At 50.8% G+C, this 21977-nt stretch overlaps 1 protein-coding gene across 1 annotated transcript in view; it reads left to right on the plus strand.

Moving 5' to 3' along the window:
- The first annotated feature begins 11094 nt into the window (after positions 1 to 11094).
- Positions 11095 to 21977, plus strand: part of Pkp1 (plakophilin 1) — a 45966-nt gene continuing 35083 nt past the window's right edge. The window contains exons 1-2 of the mRNA XM_048431114.3: positions 11095 to 11529; positions 21215 to 21321. Coding sequence (XP_048287071.3) covers positions 11328 to 11529; positions 21215 to 21321 — 309 coding nt within the window. The 5' untranslated portion in view covers positions 11095 to 11327. The remainder of the gene's footprint in view (positions 11530 to 21214; positions 21322 to 21977) is intronic.

The following is a 21977-nucleotide window of genomic DNA, read 5'->3' on the forward strand; positions in this document are numbered from 1 at the left end:
TTTAATGCAGGGCAGAGAGATTCAGCAGGAGACCTTAGTACAGGACCCCTGCTCTTTACCTCTCAGGGCACATACCTAGAAAACCAAAACATCTCCCCTAGAGAGGAGGAGAGATGACCACAGTCCCACAGCATCCCCCAGCCAAGCACTCTGGAAATAGAGCAGAGGCCAGAACCCTCGAACACCACTCTCCCATGAATGTTCGTTTGGGCAAGGGGCACAGCCCATTAGCGGGGCAGGAATGACTCCTCACACAGTGACTTTGAATGTTCCAAACCAGACTCTTACACATAATCCATTACTTACTTTACACAGGAAAGTTTGGCTTTTCCCCCAGCGCCATCATCCCCAGAACTGTGAACAATACGGTAATTTGCCCTTCTCTGCACGTGTAAATATGTTACATAAAATCTGCACACCAGCAAACCCAAACCTCCCTATCTGGAAACTAAGGCATGCTAATCACTGCCAAAGGCTCACAGCCTGCTGTGGGGCACAGGGGACCTGGAGACTCGGGCGGACTGTGCACCGGGGTCTGCACTCTGTCTCTACCTCTCCAGAGGCTTGGGTCCTACAGCAGGCTGCTCCTCCATGGCCATGTGGGTGAGTAATGCCATCTACTGTCTGACCAATGATGACAGTATAATTAGCACAAACAGCAATTAGAGTAATTGTTCTGTTTAGACATAACCAGACTGCACTGCTACAGGTTGGGAGAGAGGCAGTGCCTAAGTCCTTTCCACGGGGCTGTGCACTGCTGTTCTTGGCTATCCCAACAGCCACCTGCAAACCGTCCAAGCTAGGGCTGATGGTTCAGAAGGGAGAAGCCACCACTTGGAGAAGGAGGCCCCTTAGCTGCGCCTCCCAAGCCAATAGAGGGTGGGAGGCTAGACCATGGGGGGAATCCCACTAGCTCATCATCACCATGGAAACTGTCCGTCATCTGTGCCAAGCCTCCAACACTTTAGACAGCAAATGGTTTCCCAGGGGAAAAGAAGATGTGCAGAGCCCCTTGACTCCCTGCCAGACATTCCCCCAGCTAGGTGTTGGTAGCTAAAGCCACAGACTCCCCAGGTGCGGTACCATCAATGAGACTGGACGGAAGGATTGGAGATCTAGTCTCCAGGACAGTAGAAAGTCCTGGGACCCCATGGGAGGCTTTAGGGGCCAAGGAGTTATAGATAAAGTCCAATTGGGAGGAGCACGGGAAGGTGCAGGTGGAAGCTGCAGGCTCCTGCAACTGTTCCGTCCTGCAGCGTGGACAGGGGCTAGGGCGGGTGCGGGAGACCGGTGGTTGTCATCATATACAGGATCTTCTGCGCCTAGCTGTTCAGTGGTCCTATCTCATTTCATCCTCCCCCAAAGCCTGTGAGGTATATGCTCCCCCGTTCCACTGGCACATACAGCGAAGTGTTTCCTGAGGAGTCCGTGACTGGCGAGAGGTGTTAGGTCTTGATCTTGAGCCAAGTCTTTTGGTTTCGAGCATCAAGTCTTAATCATATTATTGGCGGTCTTTTGTGTTTGGACAGGGCTTTACAGCATATAAAGTCCTCTTACACATCTTAGCCTACTTGTTTTTTGTTTTTCAACAGTACCCTGGGATGGTGGTGACCGTGAGCTGGTGGCACTTTACAGACCGTGATTCGTTAACTCGTTCTGAGTGCACTTCCTACAGCACAGCATTCTCCTGGGAGCGCGTTAGAATGCAGAGCCTCAGGCCCCGCCCCATGCCTGCTGCGCCGCGGTCTGTGTTTGAACAAGATTCCTCAGAGATTATCTGCACCTTCAGATCCAAGAACTACTGACTGAGAGCATCTATTCCCACCTGCTCCTTTTAGAGGCAAAACAGGCAAACTGAAACTCAGGCAAGGTCAATGACTTGTCCAAAGTCACGCAGCAAGTTGGCAGCCAAGCAGAACACTTTGTCCAAGTGTTTTGTACCAAGCCAAACAAAGGGCCAGCAGAACAATGCTTTCTACCTCCATGCTAACCATCCCATCATACCTTGTTGAGTTGGGCAGGCTGTTTGCACTCCATTCTAGTCATCTCTAAAAAGGTACCAATCCAGAAAATAAAAAACTTCCCTCTACAGTCTGGTAAGCCTTCAGAACTACGTGCACGAAGGGTAACTTGATCAAACCCTATGCTGGCTCTGTTCTTGGACAAGACCTCAGTCTCCCCATTATTATAAAATAACAAGTGGCCTCCCCAGAGCCTGGGTGCTGTCTGAGCTCTCCCATGAAAGGCCCATACAAAGACAAAGTCCTATTATGTTTTCTTGTGTTTAATTGTGGCTGCGTTGCTTTGACTGCCTGCAGACATCCCATTAAGTAGGAAAGTATGAAAATGATGGGCCGCCAGGCTGAGAGACTGGCAGTTATTAGAGGCTGGGCTCCTCTGACTTCCTGGCAGAGAGGCGTAACTGGCTTCATAAATTCCTCCTGGCAGAGAAGTGACGTCTCCATGACCGCTTCACTTTGCTGAGAGCCACGGGGGAATCGTTCTTCTCTCAACTTGGGGTGGAACCAAATGTCAGCGCAGGTGCAGGAGGGGAGGGCAGGGAGTAAGTGGTTGGCTCCCTGGCGCTGGGTAAGAGCTGGCCGTACATTGTGTCATCGTGAGAGATATTGTCATTCTGGTATCTTCTATTCCTAGTCAAGGGTTCCCGTCCCCACCAAGATGCCTGTCAGGTGACTTTGTTGCTAAGAAAGGCTAAAGCTCACGCTATCCACTGGGGAGTTTCAGGGTCAATATCAATATTACGTTCCTGTGCTCAGGCTCCCATGACCTCTTTCGTACCTTAGAATAACAGGAAATCATTTTCCCCCAGTTCTGGATACCATAACCCCCGGATCAAGATGTTGGCCTTTTTGGCTCTTTCTGGGGGTTCTGTTTCGTATTTCTTACAGTTTTCAGTGGCTTCTGAATCCCATACCTGTGGCAGCAGAGATCTTATCACTGCTCCCGTCTCCACGAGTGGCTCACACCTCCACCCACCCTTCCCTTAGGAACATACTTGATCTCAACTATGGTCCATCCAGCGAAGACCTCTTTCCCATCTTTCCCAAACACATCATGCTCATAAACCCCAGTGGTAAGAATATTGATATTTGCAGAGACACTACTCAGTCCACAAAAATGTCCCCCGAAGACCATGTCCTTGGGCAGTTCTTTTGTCCCAGAGACGTCGTATGGTGAGACCTGAAGGAAATTTGTCTCAGAATCATAGCAAGCATCTCAAGATTCATCCCTGCCGCTAAGTAGTGGGAGCTTTGGGCAAGTCATATTTCTTCTCCAAGACCCAGTTTCTCATTCCCGCAGCGGGACGGGGTGTGATAAGGAGGTGAGTATACTTCTCAAGAAACCGAGGAGCAGAGCCCAAGAGATACGGGGCAGGAAGCCAAGACCATGGAACGCTTGATAGATTTGAATGTTATCAAAACAGATGGATGGGCAAATTTACCTGAACCACCAAGTAGCCCAGAAAACATTCGTTTTTTGTGAGAATCCAAATGATCACCCTTTGTAACGATAGAAACAAAACCCTTTGCCCTGAACCTCAAACCTACCTTCCCTATTCTGGTAGTCTCCAGAATTCTGTAGATCCCGAGCCCTCCAAATCCTGTTCCCACATCACCAGCCATTCCCAGCATTCTCCCTGCCCTCAGACTGAGCTCTTCTGTCATGGACCTGAGATACCTGCCTAAGCTAAGTTTCAGGAATCAACAGTTGAGTCCTGGGCTCATGCCTCTTGCCGACTCGACTCCCTTTTATTGACCAGCTTCAGAGAGAGTAGGTGTGGAAATAAAAATCCTCCATGATAAAGGCTACTTGGCCTTTCTTGGCCTAGCAAGGACAGAATAGATATGTGATAGCACGCCCAGATGCTGCTTTGGGAAGGAGTGAGAAGGCTTTCCTCAGATGATCTGCCCCTCTGCTCCATTCCCCTGGCAGCTGTGAGGACAGCCGAGTTCTAAATCTGGGGATGATTAGAAGAATAAGGTATCAGTGGATTCCCTCAAACCCTCAAGGGTTCTTTGTCAAAATAGGTCCAAGCTCTGCCCGTGCCCCAGCAGTTTCTAAAGTTAAGGCCATGTGGGTGTTTTCCAACATGCGATCTGGTGACAGGGATGTCATAACGAAACATGTGACTGGAATGCAGCTTGGCTAGATAGGTATTTATCAAGCCTTTCGATATTCAGAGCACGGTGGCAGGTGTGCTGTGGATGCAAATTGCTTAGAGTGCACAGAAGGACAACATGATGTCCCCCAACTGGGTAAAGGAGTTGGCATTTGCTGTAAGGCTTGAGGGAGGGAGGGAGGGAGGGAGGGGGATTACTCAAAGGCGAAGGCATGCTTAGGGGAGCTTGAGATGGGTTCCAATGGACAGAGCTGATTTTGGTGGGCTCTGGTGCAGTAACAGCTATGACTGGCAGAGAGAACCACAGTAACCAGGCATGGCTCCTGCTCAGGACCAGTGGGTGGAAGACTCTAGACCCTTTGTTGCAGCCCACAGCCTGTCTTTTATTAAGCCTAGGTGGGGGAGATGCTACGACTTGCTACTGGTGATCTTAACAAGAAAGTGCCTCGCTTTCCATGGGAGGCACTGGCTGGACCGATGGGGCAATACAGAGGGAGGCTTTGACACTCAGCAGATTCTTAGCCTGGCTTAAGGCCCTGGAGTGTCTTGGCTCCCACCAATGCCCATCCATGACCTGGCAGGCTGCCTGCCCAGCAGCTCAGAGCAGAAGCAATGCAGGGTGCCAGCTGCCTTGGGTGTGGCTGCCGTCTGCAGGCAAGGGCAGGTGACTCATCACATCACCAGCAAGCTGTGCAGGCCTGGGGTTGGGACTGGGCAGGTGACTGTGAGACAGAAAGGAAGAACACGGGGCCCTGCTGGGCTCTCAGGCACACACCCCAAGCTCCTACCAGATGCAGCTCCCACCGGAGCCTTTCCCTGGTCTGTGGCTCCACCTCCTGAATGCTAGCAATTCTCAGAGCGGAAGGCATCACAAGAGCACGGTGAGAGCAACACTTCCCAGCTCAGATCTGTCCCAGGCACTTGGCTCTCTTCTTTGCCTCTGAAGCATCAAGCTCCTCAGCCCATACCTACCTCACCATTCACCCAACTGAGAGAAGACCAGTACCCCTAACGTGGAAGGAGGCAAGGCCAGACATCCAAGGATGTCCATCACGAGCCTACCTCTCCAGGCCTCCATATACTAAGTTACCAGCTCCAAAAAGGCAAGGGATTGACTAGGTCTCCGAGGGCCTCGACCTCTCAAGTGTCCATGGGGAATGACAGGCCACTCTTGATATAAAAAGAATTAATTCAAAGAGGGGAGGTGGGCAGGGACAAACAGAGGTGGGTGTTTGAGTGGACCCTGGAAGGGCTATGACCCTGCTCCGGGAAGGAAGGGAATATCTGAGAGACCTGCCGTTAAGAAGCAAGGGCCTGAGCTGGGCATATGGCCTTGGGTAGTACGGAAGACTGGTAGCTAGACAGGAGGTGGACGCTGCTGGAGGAAGATGCAAGCCCTTACTATATTTTCTTATTAAGTACCTACAATATTCTATGGACTGTGCAGTGTGTGTGTGTGTGTGTGTGTGTGTGTGTGTATGTGTGTGTGTGTGTGTGTGTGTGTGTTTATTTATGGCCATAAGAACCCTGTGGGGAAGATTTTACTAACTTGATGCTGCCAATAAAGAAACCGAGGTACAGAAAGGCCAAGTGGCTCATTGAAGGTCACACCGCTAGCAGTGGCAAAATTGTGGCGCACACCTTGTTCTGTTGACTCTAGAGTCCCGTTCTTGTCTTCCCAGGGTCCTTCTCGGAGTCTATTCTGAAGTGAGTTTTGGTGTCTGGCTGAGGCAGGGACTGGCAGAACCCCGAGGTCCGCCAGGGAATCACAGGCAAGACTACTAGTGGTGGTCTGAGGCAAGAGAAAAGGCAGCGCTCCGGGAAGCCGGGCTCAGGAGGACAGACAAAATCTGGGTTGACAGCAGGGCAGGGCGCAGCGCAAGTCTAGTGCTGACAGCAACTGTCAGCCAGCGCTGGACCGAATCCCCACCACTATTCATCTCCTTCCCTCGATGCTGGCAACTGCCCCACCCACCCCACCCAGAGAGACCAGAAGGGCAGCTCTGAGACAGTCCTGGTGGCCCAGGAACCCTCAGTGCACACCCAGGCCTCACCCCTTAGCTGGTTAGCCCAGCACGCCCTAGATTCACCCAGGACCTTCTACCCGGCCCCTTGATGCCCGTCTCCTCCCTCTGCCAGCCCTGCCCCCCGAGCCCTTCCAGGACAGAGCTGGGCTATGTCTTTGCCCACAGGGACACAGGCCCTGGCCATATGCTCTAGTCTGCCAACTGGAGTGCTTGCCAACGGGTTGTGGGCACAGCCTTTGCTGTTCCTAGGTTTCTTCCAGTCCCTCATCTCCTGGACCATGACTGGGAACTTCTGGGCGCTCCTGTAACTTCTAGGTCCTTCAGCCTGTTGCAAGGTGCTGTATGGTCTCATCACAAGTCAAGGTTCACAAGTCTGCACCACTTCTGATCTGGTACTTGGAGAGAAGCCAAGGTTTAGAATTCTGAAAGGAATCACCACAGGGTCTCTGTGAGGCATGGATTTTGAAATCCTGATGAAATAAGTCCCCAGGTGGGGTTATCTTTCGGTATGGTGGACAAAGTGGGGTTAAATAAATTCTGGGTTCCTGGAGTAAATTTGCCCTGGGACTTGAGAAAGACAGGCTCCTTGTGCTCACATGGACACCCAGAGATACAGGCTGGGAGGTGAGCGTACATTGCTGAGATCCCTGCTAGCAGGTGGAGCTCTTCGGGGAAACAGACTTGAGAGTGGAAGGCTTGTGGTACCCTGAGCCGGGCTGATGCAAGAGTCTGGGAAGGGTCTGCATTCAGGCTTGTTTGTGCACAAGATGAAAAGTCATTCCAAACAAATATTCATCAAGCACGTGGACACAGGACGCTGTAATGAGCAACAGCATCTTCCCCTCACGCTGCTCAAGACCACAGAGACTCATGGGTCTCATGAAGGAGAGCAAGGGATAAGAACAGGGAGGTGCAATGGACTCCAGGAGGGAGATTGAATCTGGCTTGGGGATTGCTCTTCAGGGATAACAGGAACGAATGTGGCAATAAGGAAGGAAGTGGGTCCGTTTGTCACCGCCTTTATTAACGCCTGTAAATGGCTTCTCGTTACTCTTAGAAAGTTAAACTAGGTAGAAGTTACAGAGTCCTGTACTGCCCAGCGTGGTGGCCGCCAGCAATGTGTGGCTGCCGGGTGCTTGAAAGGTGGCAGAGTTTAAAATTCCATGTGGTTTCAACTAACGGAAGCAGCCATCACCGACATCTCCCTCTCTGCAGGAAGTTGTTCAGAAGAGTGCTGCCTGCCTGCACACCCGTGCCTACTGCCTCCCCGTCACTGATGTCCCAGGGTTTGACGGACTCTGTGGAGCTCTTCCAGAGATGGACAGTGGCCTCAGTGCCCCAGCTCTCAGCCTGCTGGCATCCTCTGTCCCAGTGGCTATAGCTGTCTCTCTGTGTCCCCTATCACCACTCGTTTCCCACACGGTACCTAATACTAGTCTCAGTAGTTTTGCTAGCTCGTGTAATCGTTCGTCCTTGTGCATCCCTGTAGGAGGTAAGCCCTGTGGGACACAGGCTGGGTGTTTCTTACTGGGTAAGCTCCAGGGGCTGGTGTGGCCTCGAGCTTGCTTGGGACTCAGTGCACTTAAGTGGCTGACTGAGCATCCTCCATGCAGAGGGAACAGCATCCATGTGAAGGCATGGGAGCAGGCATCAACACAGGGGTGGGAGCAACAGAGGGTAGAAGAAAAATGAAAAAGGAAGGGCGCAGATTTAGGTTGCAGAGGAGGTGATGTGGATGTCTCAGGGAGGTTGAGTCCTGAGTTGGGCAGCCCTTGAGAAGCCTTGACAAGAGAGTCAGCCCCATGGCCACTGTCCTAGAGCACAAGACATATTCAGAGAGGTGGGCTAAATAAGAGGGACCATTCTGTCAAACACAGGAACCCAGAAAACAAGAGTTTCCCATCTTTCATATCCCTGGGAATTCTGTATCAGTTTGGGGTACAGGTGGAGATGGTCTACTCATCTAGTAGGACTGAATCCAAGCAAGAAGTAGCAAGAGTCCAAAGGACCTCTGTGCCTCCTCTGGGCCTTCCTCCTTCCTCCACTGGCTGGGCTTCCCTGTCATACAGCAAGTAGCTGCTCAGTAAACAATTGTTGGACAAATGAGTCCACACTCCACCAAGGCCACAAGATGTTCTCCTCTCACGGAGACAGGGAGGGAGCCTTGAGTGTTGAGTAAAATCTGGGTCAATTTAATGCTGTAGGCAGTGGTAAGCAGAACTAGAGTCCATTCTTACTCATTCCTTTCAACAACATTGAGGATGCAATTTTGCTTGTTTCATAATTGGGTCAAAATAAATTTCTTCTAGGAAGTTTTCCACAGATCGTTCCTTTAGCTTTCAAACTCATACTTACCCATCAAAATTCTCTCCCTGCTTAAATATGTGTTCAAGACTCCCAAAAGCATGCCGCAGAACTCGGCTTGGGCAGCGGTACTCCCTCCACTTTCTGTGACTTCGCACGACTCCCTTCTTTTCTGGCTAATTTCTGAGATAGGACCCCACACAGAGTGGGACAGGAAGGGGAGAGATGGTGGAAATGGGCGAATATCCCCCTTCATCTGGTCCTCTACGGGTGCCTAGACTGTTCCAGATCCCTTCTCATAGCTCTCAGGCTTCACCACTGCCCCAGCTTCAAAGTGTGACTCTCTGGTGAAGGATAACACCTCTCGGGGGCGGTTTGGGGGATGGGGTCAGATAAAGGCCACATGCAGTGTAGACCAATGTAGGCCTGCTGCGGTGCAGAGGCACTAAGGAACATCACGGGGGAAGTCAGGGTTATATACCAGCTTGTCTGACTTCCATGTGCTGAAAATCATTATTTTTAAAATTGGGAGGATTTGGAAGCTGCTGCTTGATTAAAAAAAAAAAAATGGTAAGGAAGCAGCTGGGCACTGCCATGCACTGGATCCGGTCCTTGGTGCTTGGCCTTGCTTCTGCCAATTACTAACCGGGTAAACTTACAGTGCCTCAGTTGCCTCATCTGAAAAGGAGAAGCAATGGTTCTGGCACCAAGTTCATGGGATCATTTTAAGGAGGGCATGGGTCACATAAGCAGGACCCAGAGCTTGATCTGGAAGTAGGGCTTGTAACGGCATATTAAATGCTACCTGTTGCTGTTGGTGCTATAAAAATGATGTCAGTATCCAAATCATACTGCAGTAGCTGGACAAATTGAACTTTACACCTGGGAAAAGTTTTAAAGAAAAATCAGTTTGGACTTCTATGGACTTGATTTTCAAAAGAATATTCCAATCACCTATGTCAGAGTCGTGTGTATTATAGAAGGTAGCAAAATTATCATTATCTAAAGTCTCAGTTAGGTTTATTATGACTCACACATTAGGTCTCAGGTAGTCCGAATGTATGCTATAATGGAATTGCATTTTTATAAGCTGTCCTGTGTACTTGGTAGCACACGTGGGCTCTTATGTAACCAATGTGTGCAGCACTTAATGCCCACTTTATAGGCCTTTGCTGTGAGAGGCTGGATAGTGTGAGGGAAGAAGCAATGGACCAGGAGCCGCCAGGCCTGGTTAGTTAGAAGAGACGCTTTGCCACTTACTCACGGGGACACTAGGTGCAGGCTGCCTCTCTTCCTAGCACTGATGTATGGGCCAGGGCAGGGTGAGCACATGGCAGTCTGTGGCTGGATACAAAATCTAACAAAATGAGTAATGGCAAAGGATTGAGGTGTTTAATTTTAATATTTAATGATGGTGTATTTGGGGCCACATCGCTTAAGTTTTGCTTTGTGTTTTTTTTTTTTAAAGAACACAACCCTATACAGTATACAGCTGTTTCCAGAGAAAGCTATTATCTGCTTTATAATAATCCGCTGTGCAGGTGGCTCCCATGCGTGCCCTCTGGGGAACTGCTGAGTGGCCTATACGTGCCACCCGCTTCTCTGGACCCACTTCATGTGGTCACATCAGTCTCCTTGGCCATTCACATGCCTGCGACCCTAAACCTAAGCTGGCCGGATTGCACTGCTACACACTCCAGCGGTGGATGTCCAGAACCAGAAACCTGAGTCATCAAGAAGAGCATAAAATACTTCCAGTATCGCTTGCTTCAGTGGGCAAGGCTGGGTGTGAAACCTTTTAGAAAGATTGTCACCAAAGAACTTTTCGGAGGACTCAGCTGCTGGTCCACACCAAGCTCACTGCTGTGGGCTCCCTCCATAGCCCCGGAGGATGCCACGTGCTTGAAACATCCCCATGAACGTTCTGAGGTTGCTCACACACAGAGGAGAACACACAGAGACACATAGTGCAGGGTTTTAGAAATGAGACAGCTTGCAGTTTTTCAGTCAGGGTCTGAATGGGTTTCGAATTAGAGTTTATCTTAACTTTCCTTGTGTGCCTATAGGGTGTGCGTTGTTGTAGGGGTAGTATATGGTACTCCAGAGAAGACCCACTATTGACACGACTTCTATGGGGGTATAGCCACAAGCGTCAGAAGTGCTGCTTTGCAGGGTTGGCTTGCTTTGCCCCTGCCTCTACTTCACTTCCTTCAAGAGTGGAATGGGTTGCCCCTGTAAAACTGAGCCATCTCTTGGGAGAGAAACTTCTACCATCAACTTGGGAGCCCCCACGGCACAGGGCTGGTCTCTGCCATGGCCTCAATGCTTGAGGGGCACCTCGCTTTAGGGGGCATCGAGACGGGGAGCTGAGCAAGAAAAGCTCCCTTTTCCTCGACAGAGGTCCCTTAGGCCCTGAGCTGAGCACACACTTTCTCCAGGAGCCGGTATGAGCAGGACCAAGGGGCGTCTCCCCTGGACCTTGGGGGAGGGAGAGGAAGGACCAGGTTGGGAACTTTGCACACCGGGCACTCCCCCCCCCACCCCACCCCCGCCCCATACACACCCCAGCGCCCTCCCGGCAGAGGCAGTGCCCTGCAGCTCGCGTCTGAGCGGCGGCCGGCGGAGTGGGTGGCGCAGGGCAGGGGTGGTATATCCTGTCTGACGGAGGGCGGGTCCCGCCAGTGCCTGCGGAGGGACGAGCCGGGGCGGAGGCGCCAGGAGCAGCAGCCGGGAGCCTTCACGCGGACCAGCGCTCTATGGCCATAGGGAGCCGCTGAGAAGAGAACACGCGCCCGCACCCCGCTGCACTGCACCCCGCGCCTCTCGGCTATCCCCGGCCCGCGCCCACCGTCGCCATGAACCACTCGCCACTCAAGACCGCGCTGGCGTACGAATGCTTCCAGGACCAGGACAACTCCACGCTGGCTTTGCCCTCCGATCAAAGGATGAAGACCGGCACGTCGGGCAGGCAGCGCGTGCAGGAGCAGGTGATGATGACTGTCAAACGACAGAAGTCCAAGTCTTCTCAGTCGTCCACCCTGAGCCACTCCAACCGAGGTAAAGGCGCGTGGCGCCCACGGACGTGTGTCTGTCTCTATGCACTCCTGTCTGCCGGTGGGGACTGAGCGTCAGCCTTCCCCGACAGGGTCTTTGAGGCAAGGAATGACCACAGCCCAGCTCTCAGGTCATTGCCACAGGGTGGACTCGTCCTCCTCCTGCTAGCCTACTGCTGGAGTTCGAACGTGCCGTGGGTCAGGTTGGGTAGCTCACTGGGGGACACGGTTGGGAGTGAGTCCACCCTGTGGGTCAAGAGCGTGCACTGCGGGTCAAGATGGATAGCTCACGTAGGGGAACATTGCTGGGAGTACTTTTCGAGAGAGACTTGAATCCAGAGGGCTCTCTTTTCCCAATCCTGCTCTGGGGGTACCAAACCCTTAGTATCCTGAAATGTTTGTCCTGAAGTCCCAGACCTAGCGCGCTCACGCTACCTTTCCCAGGCTTTGCAATCACTGGAACCTTTAGCCTCCAGCTTCCACCCAGGTGCGGAGGGACAACATTCCTGGTGGACGTGTTGTGTGCAGTGGGAAAAAAAAGAGTGACTGAGTTACTGTGATCAAGTTTGGATTTAGGCGAGGCACTGTGGGATGAGGGAAGAGTCAGGGACACCTCCTCCCACAACTAGTCCCTGGGGTTCCCTGCCACTTTACCTGGACTCTGGAACCAAACTGGAGAGATGCAAATCTATTAGAAGTCTATCATAGTACCAGTGTTCCTATGGCAAGGAAGGGGGTCCGGGTACCTGCCCTCATTCTCTAATAGCTAATACAGAGCCCCCTTCTCCTGACCCTGCTTAAGCAGAAAACAGTGTGAAACCGGAAGTGAATTCGGGCTGGGGTAGGGGGGAGTGGAGCATTCATAGTCTCAGCTGAGCCCACTTCACCAGTTTGGGCTTCCAGTCCTGTCCTCACCCCAGGGTCTGTGAGTGACAAGGCCTTAGATTCGGGGAGGCCAGGGGAAGGACTGAAGGTGGAGAGTATACCTGACAAGCTGTTAATGTAGACGTTTTTAGAGTAAAATTTTCATACAACGACTTCTCAGTGAGAAATACGCCAACCTTTGGTTATCAAACGTAATTAGCAAAACTATGTGTTTCTTTATTTATTTAGTCAAATTGAGTAAAATGCTAGTAAGAGGGCACACTGTGAACCAGTCCAGGTCATGTAGGGCATGCTTAGTAGAGACCTAGGAGACAGTGAGGGGCAGGGGCAAGCGACAAAGGGAATGGACTTGCCAGTTCTCCAGTGTGCCCACAGGCCCAAACTCTCTGCCCCGGGCATGCGTTCTTTCCCCTCTGTTCCCTGGCGAACTCTTTGTAGCACCAAGGGAGAGAAAATGGCTGTCAGCTAACTCTGCCACCTCCCACACCAAAAGGCTTTGCTGTTCTGGGTGCCCTTTGCCCTTGTCTGGGCTCCTGGCTCCTGCCCTACAGATGCGCACTCCCTGGCCTCTCTCCCCTTTTATTTAGTGCCTTTGTCATTGCTTACTAGCTTCATTTGAAAGCAGGTTTGGAGTGACAAAGGGCTTCATCCAGCCACAGCCCAGGGCACAGCTTAAGGCCACCCACTCTTCCCTGGCACATGCTTAACCTTGCCCCTTTTCACCCTACCCCACCAGCCTCAACTCCTGGCCCATAGAGCCAGGAACATCTCAAACTGGGTGCGTGACCCATCGTCCCTTCTCCCTATCAGGATGAACCCTGACATCTGTCGTCTCAGAATGCTGCTTCTAGCTTGGTTTTTGTGGGTAACCATCTGATGGTGTCTCTACCAAAGGTCCCCCAAGGGGATTCAGCCAAGTGCAGGCTTAGGGCTGACTCTGATGTCTCCTAATGCATACTTGTCCGGTAGCCCGCCTGAGACTGGCCCTGTAGGTGTGTCTCCTCTAACCTCAGCCTCTGGGGAGGTTCCCAAAGGGGGCCAGTTTTCCCAGCTGGAATAGGCGGTTGGGGCACTTGAACCTGGTGTGTCTGGTTTGTCTGGCTTTGTTTTCATCAGATTTCTCCGTCCTCTTCAGCCGAAACGCCCAAGCATTCTGTATTTGCTTCGTGGGCCACTCTGCTCTCTCTTTCTCCTGGTGATTTCCATGCCAGGAGCCTGCTTTCCATCCTGGCAGAGACCAGTTGGCAGCTGTGGAAGCCCTCTGCCCCTGGACACTTGACTTCTCAGATAGTCTTCTTCTGGAACAAAGCCATGGTTTCTATGGGTCTTGAGCTCCTGGCCTCATATCCAGGGACTCTCTGGTTAGAACCCAGCTCTAAAGAAGGCTGCCCCAGCCCAAAAGGTTACTTGGCAGAATAGCCCCTTGCTCCTTGTGCCCCTGGTGAACAATCAGGGACATTTACCCACAGCCCTGGTCAGACCCTTGTCCACCAGGTCCACTGTTGTCAGCTTGCTTTTTTTGTTTTGTTTTGTTTTGTTTTTTGTAGGGTGGGGGATTGAGCTGTTAGAGGCTGGAGAAGGAATCTGCACTATTTAAAGCCACATCTCTACCTGTTCCCTCTTGATTCATGGTAGATGAGGGTTTCAGCTTGGTCATGAAGTCCCCAGGAGGGGTGGATACTATGCAGAGGGAGGTAGCTATCTACCAGTTGGAACTGGCCTTGAAATTGCTTTCCTGTGTTTTCAGGGTATCTCTTAGTGTGTTTTCTTCCTGACTGTGTGGGAAATAAGCAAATTGTGGTGGGATGGGGGAGGGTCGGGGTGTCAAACCTGCTCAGCAAGAGGTCTTTGCTAGGGGTTATTGACGTCCCTAAGGGTGGGGGAAGCCCTCTGGTTGTTGACGGTGATCTTTGCTATGAGGGTGAAGGACAGTCAACCAGTTATGCCTTCCAGACTTTTACAACTCATTTGGAATATCTTTGTACAGCTTACCCCACATCTCATTTGATTCAAGAACAGCACCAGACATACAGGGCACACACAAAGTTCCATCAAAGAGGCTCCCCTCTACTGCTTCTCCCAAAGAATCCAGCACGGCCAGCATTTAACTGCATGATGTTGCCTACTTAGCTGTCTGTGATTCTAAATTCCCAACTTGGGCCAGAAGTTCTCCCTTCTTGGAAGTGTTATTTCCCACTGAAACACAGAGCCTTTATTCCCCTGTGCTCAGAAATTGGAGTTTAACTGGCTCGTGGAGGTGCCTGTTCTGCTTACAAGCTTCCCGCCAGCTCCTCGGAGTTATGAAAGGGCAGCCTTGGGCGGCCCTGCCTTTGGTGACTTGCATGTTTGTATTTGTCTGTATCTCAGCACGATCCTCTGCCCGAGGAAAACTCTGCTCATTCCTCTCTCGAAAGTTATCCTTCCCTGGCCGTGGACCGCGGGCCGACATCATGGTGGGGTTGTTTTCTCGGGTGCTAAGTGGAGCTGAGAGATGTGTAAAGGGCATTTGTGTTTAAGCTTGTTCCAGAGGCAAAACATACTAATTAAACTTCAAATGAACTAATTCTGTTTCTTTACCATTCTTGGCTTGAAGTCGGAGTTTTAGCCAGTATTTCTGTTGACCTGTTACAACACATGCAAAAATGTGGCCTATCTCAGGGTGTTTTGTAGCAAACACGGCTTGTTTCCCTGGATCCCATCCTCTCCCATCATTGGCAGGGTTTGTAAAATTATCTTGAAGGGTAGAATGAGGGAGCAGTGACCACACTGCAGGAGGGCTTGGTGGGCTGCCCTCCCCAATTGTAAATACTAATGTGTCATTTAATCTAGGTTTTAAAAACTGAGAAGTGCTTTTGTGAAGGAATATGACTTCTAGAAGGTGTATGATGCTTGACCATAATAACGTGGAAGAATGTCAGATAACCTTATTTGATATTCTTTGTAGGTTTGTGTTGTATACATGTACATACATTCTTCACATGGATATACATGTTGTAGATGTACAGTTACTCTATACATATAGACATGCACAATTGCATATATATACATGCTCCAATATACATGAATATACACACATATGCACACTTAAATGTACATGTGACACATGCTCATACACAATACACATATACATGTGCATGTGCATATAAACACCACACTCATGAATATACACTTGCTTGCATACATTTAGTACATGCATGTATGTATACGTGCAGATATTTTACATTACCAATATAATCTCCACACATGAATACACACATTTACCATATACATCTATCCACAGAGACACACACAATACAACCTGTGCATGCACATGCACTGATACACACAGAGCACATAGCCTAGGCATGTACACTCACCACACCTTGCAGCTTGCACTGTGGCAGGAATCCAGCTTGGCTATTACTGTTCTCTACTGTGCTGTCTTGGGCAAGTCACTGCCTTTCTCTGGGTCTCTGCAGCTGTTAGGAATTGGGTAAGATCATATCAAAAGTGCTTTGTGCCCTTTGGAGCCAGATTTACGATTCCCTCCCTCTGTAAAGGCTTTGCCCAAACTTTCTGCAGCTTTCCTGCTCTCAAGGCCTCCTCCTTGTCCTGTCTCCCTAGCAAATATCCCAGCTAGCATACAAACGTAAAGTTCTCATTCGCTAATCTCAAACTTGGCTGCTGGTTGGAATGACCTGGGAATTTTTACAAAAACAAGTACCTAGGTCCTGCTGAGATTCTGACTGAGTCAGTATGGAGGGTGACACAGGAAGTGATACTCTAAACCCTCCGCTGATTCTACTGTGTAGCAAAGTTCGGAACTGTGATCCCAGTCCCCACCCTTCACTCCTGTCAAACCAGCACCGAGGATTGTAGTACCAGACACGCTCCCCTAATGGAGTGGCTGCTAGTGATGAACTCTACTCCTGACCACAGATGAGGTCCCCTCTGGTCCTTGCCTACTCTAACCCACCATCCTGCCTATGCCGGGTCTATTTCCACAGAAAGCTCCCATGCTCCACCCATGTGTGGGTTCGCTTGTGGCCACACAGATACCATCGGAAAGAGCAGACTCTGTCAGAGATGGCCTTAACCATTACTAGGCAGAGCCTGCAGGGACCCTATGAGGCTGAGGAGAGGGTGCCTAGTGAAGGCAGCATAATGTCTTTTGATCTTTCTGTTGTGTGCATAGCCCAGGAAAAGGCCAAGAACCACAGCAGAGTGCTTGATGGGGTTTTATTGAATTGTTTGTCCCTTTTGGGATCCTGGGAGCTCCAAAGAAGGAAAAGAAACAGTTGGCAGTGTTTCCTATGACCAGGCAGATGCTTAGGAAGCAGGCTAGCCCAAGTCCTGCTGGGACACTTGACCATCCATTCTCATAGTCCATTCCTCCCTGACTCTTGAGTGTCTGGTGAGAGGGTAGTGTCCCGTGCTTGCAGACACATCATTGTCTCATTTAAATCTCTCTGTCTGTGGCCCTAACTGTGGGTACCATAGATGAAGAGAGCTCGGGGCGGGGCGGGGGGGGGGGTGAAGCTGAAAGACTGTAGGCTTCTTTTTCAAGATCTTTCTATTGAGGAATAGGTGAGCTTGATTAAGGTATAGAAGATACAAGAAGACACATCAGCCTAGAGACACAGACCTCCAGAGAGGCTTCCCTCTGACAAGTCCAGCTTTTCAAAGTAGAGCGATTCAAGAGAAGGGAAGTAGAGGAGTTTCAGGTGTCCACTACCCCTGAGGGGTGCCTGTTGTTCAGGCGGACTGTGTCCCGAGGTCTTTTTTGATGTAGAAGCTAGACCTGGGGTTGGGGGTGACATGAATCTAGTTCAAGTACAAAGTCCCTTGCTTAGGGAGCTCCCAGTTTTCTGGGAAAAGGGTATACAGAAGTGCATGGATGCACACACACACACACACACACATACACATACACACACACACACACACACAGAGTTGTATAGGCCCCACACTCCAGGAAACATACCGGCCAGAATAGACAGAACAAGCACGGCCATTGGACGCAGAGTTAATGGGATTGGGATGAAGAGGTGGGTGAGATCTGTAGCTGAGTTTCCTACAGAATATTGAATGCAGAGAGGGGAGCAGCTCAAGAAGAGAAAGAGCACTTCAAGTGCAGGGTGTGTGACCTGTTTGAAAGCTTGCAAGTGGAGAAGAAGGAGCTACCCCTCCTATGTGAACCTGCCTTTCAAGGGTGGCCCACATGACGCAGGGCACAGAAGGGAAGATGACCACGGGACAACTGTCCTCAGTACAGCAGACTGACGTGGCTTCACCTAAAATTCTACGGTAACATGGACTGAGACAAGCAACTCACACAGCAGATGTGTCCCGATGATGCCCGTGTTGAGAGGGCTGCCAGCTTCACTGAGAAAAGTCACCACCATTTTCGCTCATGACGAATGCATCTTTGTAGAGAACTGTGGGAAGGCGGATGCCTGTCAGGAAGAAAAATATGATTCTGAGGGGTGAACCGATGTTCAGCCTTTCCCTTCACTCCCAGGGCAGAGAATCCTTCTCAAGGAGGTGGGCTTGAACATCTGTAATTTCATGCAACCTCCCCCAGCCTTATTCCAATTAGCACTACCCTCTGAGAACCTTTGGGATAGAGGAGGCCCTGACTGATCGAATTCTAAGACTCTAATTCCATTTGGCATTAAATGGAGGTGTTGAGTCCCTAGAGAGCAGAGCACCTTTCCCATGGGACTAGACAAGAAAGAACAGTGGTACCAAAATGTCCTGCTCAGGCCAACTAGGCCAAGCCACAACTAGAGCAGTGCCTAGGACAGAATCCCTGGGAAAGAGGAGCTTTCTCCTTTTTACTGTCCGGAGTGCCCAGTAGCAGAGAGAGTAGAGGCGCCAAGTAGAAATAAAGCAGATGCAAGTATGGCTAGCCCAGAAAGGCTTCCTAGGAGTGAGTCTGGGAGAAGTAGAGAGACCAGGTGGAGAGCGAGCTATCATGGTTACACTGTGGGGGAGTTCCATGTTCTTGCTTTTGAACTTGAGTTTTAGAGGCCCTGGCCTCTAGGGTCAGGAGAGAGGAAGTGGTTTCTGTGTGCGAGCAGCACTGTCACAGAGAAAGCTCACCTCTACTCCCTGTCTGCTGCTAGGTGTGATTCCAGATGTGTCACATCAGTTCCTCTCCACCTTCACAATCCCTGCAGCAGAGCGTATACCTTCTGCCAGAAAAGCTGTGCTGGCTGGCATCATGGCTGCCCCACTCTCACGGGGAGCCAAGCAGCTCCCTAATTGCAGATAGAGTTTGGAGGATACCTTCAGAAGTTGCCTGGAAGGAACCAACCGAGTGGGAATTACAGCTCAGAGATGTTTTCACCTGAGTCACCGTGAGACAAGGGGACTAGCTCTGGGAATTATAGAGCATCGCATCCTCTGCTTCCTTCTGTCCACGTGTCCACGTGTCCACGTCTGCCTCCATGGCACAGTTCCTAGTTTGCCTGGAGAATGTATAAGAGGGCGGCCAGGCTGGTGAAGGGCATGAGAAGGGGAGATGCTTATATGACCTGTGGGCGTCAGGTCACGCTGGTAGATTCCCTCACACGGGGGTGGAGGCCTGGGTGGGAGCCTCCAGGAGATGGTTCTTAAAGTAGGAGGCCTCCCTGGGGCTTTGTTGAAGTATCTGTCACCACCCCAGAGTTTCCATCTGGAAGTAGCTGGCTGACCCATACCTGCCCTTTGGGGAGAAATGCCTGCTCAAGGAACGAGAGCCAAGCAGACACTGGCCTGCCAAACTTTAGAAGAGATGATGGACATGGGCTGGATCAAGGCAGGCGAGACCTGGATGTCAGCTCCTTGGAGTCCTGATGGTGTTTATGCCTGGCTGTGGCCCCTTCTCTGGTGACCGAGTCCACAGGATTCTCCTTGTTCCTTATGAAAACACAGTCTATCCAGAAGAGCAGCTGCACTTTGGACAGGGTCGGGAGACAACTTGCTGTAGCTTCAGAGGGCTGGGAGTCAGTTAGAGGCTCTGTGGATCAGGCAACATTCTAGGACTTCGTTTTTAAGGGAAGGTCTGGACCTGGGTAGAATTCTTGGGGTCTATGGATGGAAAAGCCCCTGAAACAACCCTGAGGCAGGAGGCAGAGGAGGCGAGTGAGTCTTACTTGTTTGCTCATCTTCCTTGGAAGCTGAACTTTAACTTAGAGAAGGTTTTCGGGATGCCGCTATAACCACAGAGCTCTGGGAGTGTATGGACCATTTAGGACACAGAGAAACTGCTTCTTACAGGAAAGAAGCTGAGAACCAGGGAAAACCTGAGGGCTAAGCCAGGACCAATCTCAACAGTTAGGCTTCTGGAGCAAACTGTGATTGTCACAGTCAGTATCCCTAAGTCCCATTTACCCTCCGAGAGGAGGAAGGGGAATCAAGGAAAGTGTCCTTTGCTGTGGGCCTGGCACCGGACAGAGCAGATGGTCCTAAGCTGGATGCTGGCCTGATTCTGAAGTGCCTGTCTTGTTCTTGTTCCCAGGGCAGACATTTGGTTCCCAGGAAGTGACCTAGAGCTGTGTGGGTGTGGCCAAAGTCTAAGAGCTAATAGATTCAAGGGACACCGAGGTCCCGGCCCCTCCCCTTTAGACAGATAGGGGATTCCAAGTTTCCCTTTAGGAAAAGGGGTGCACATCCTGCACATCCCTGTCAGAAGGTTCTGCCTGCTCACCCAAGAGACACATTAGATGAGAGTAAGCAAGCCTTGCTATGGATGTACAGGCCAGAGAACCATGGCTGATCTTTCATAGAATTCTCAATGTAAGCCAAGGAAATACGAACACTAGGTAGCACATGACTTGAAGTACAAGGGCAGGATATATATAGCAGAGACTAGAGAGATTGTCTTGATCAGGGCTGGTCAGTAAGGGGTTCCTGAAGGAGATGAGGTCTTGAGCCTGGTGTTGAAAGATGGGTTGAATGTGATGGCTATAGCCCAGAAGAGAAGACAGATTCAGCATAGAGAATGACATGTCACAGCGAGCCGTGTTTCATGACATTCGGTTCTCAAACAGGCATACTTGCTTGAAGCTGGAGTTGCGTTATAGGCCTACCCACTCCCTGCCATTCTGTGAAAGAAAGAAGATCGGCCCCTGCCACGAACCTCAAATCCAGCCTGCTTTTTGTAATTCAAAGCCACTTTGCCGCTAATAACCCTAATGACACTCTGTCCTCCCTCAGAGCCTGTCATTTGTGGATCTCCAAGCACTGTGAAAACATTAATTAATCCACACTGGGCCTTTGAGGTTGATATTTGCTCCCCCTTTACCAGCGGGAGGACCTCAGAGAAGGAAGGGGCAGGTTAGCTGATCACCTGTGGGGACTGAGCTCAGGGTGGAACTCACAGTCCTGACAGGAGCAGGACTTAAACAGTGTGCACTACTGTGTGGCTCTGACTGTGAGGCTCTGGACCTGGGATGTCGAGACCCTGCCTTCCTCCCCCGAATGGGAAGCTCGTCTTTGTGGAACACGGACTGGGACTGGTGTTTCCCTGTGCTGGAACTGCCGTTCTGCAAGGCTCTCCAGGCCCATTCCTGAACTGTAGGTCTCGATATCTTCCAAGGGATCTAAGAGCCGTCTTTGTGGCAGTTTGGTGGCTTGTTGCTGGGCCCTGGCTACGGAGGGTGTGGAGAGAGAAGGGCTTGGCCAGTAGAGGACTAGCCATTCTCCTCCACCCTTCCCTGGGAGCTCCCGCTGCTTCTGTCCATGGCGGTGGTGACCCTGGATGTGGGTGATAGGGCGGGAGCAAGGAGGGGTGAAGATGATGGCCATCCTTGCCCTAACCTCCCCACTCTGCTCTCCAGGTTCCATGTATGATGGGCTGGCTGACAACTACAACAACTACGGGACCACAAGCAGAAGCAGCTACTTCTCCAAGTTCCAGGCAGGGAACGGCTCGTGGGGATATCCGGTAAGGAACTGCTTCCATTCAGAAAGATCTAGAGTATCTGTGAGCACGGTCTGGGGTTCCTGGTGCAGAAGGCTCTCACCGGCTGCTCAGAGAGAGAAATGCAGACTTCCGTCAGTAGATGAGGGCTGCAGGTCTGACCACGGCTGCTAGGTTGGCCATTGCCTCACAGCGAACTCTGTGCAGTCTCCTTGGATGCTGACTGGGGATTTCTGGGTATCTCAAGTGAGAACATTTGAGGAAAAGCATTTTACAAGTCTGTTTACCAATTTTTCTGATTTTGATCAAGGGGATGTGAAAAGTCTGAATCCTGGAGGTTCTTTGTACACAGAGGTTTTCTTTTAGGGAAACCATGGAGTATTTTCCCTCTTCGTATGTACTGATGGTCAAAGAAGGATCCAGAAGGTCCCCTGAGACCAGGAGATCATGTCTATTGCAGCGACTTCTGACAGCGCTGCCTTGGCTTGCAATAGAGCTTTGCTTGATTTTACTACTCAGAGATGTTTGGGTTGAAACTCAAGCCCTGCCACGCACTGAGCATGCATCTTTGGGTTTCCACTTCCGGGTCCCAAGTTCATCACAAACAAAGTGGATATAACAAAGTCTTCTTGGGTTATTGTCAAGATTAAATGAACTAATATACATAAAAAGCAGATTAC

Source organism: Myodes glareolus, chromosome 5, assembly GCF_982192425.1.
Source record: "Myodes glareolus chromosome 5, mMyoGla1.1, whole genome shotgun sequence".
Taxonomy (NCBI): Eukaryota; Metazoa; Chordata; class Mammalia; order Rodentia; family Cricetidae; genus Myodes; species Myodes glareolus.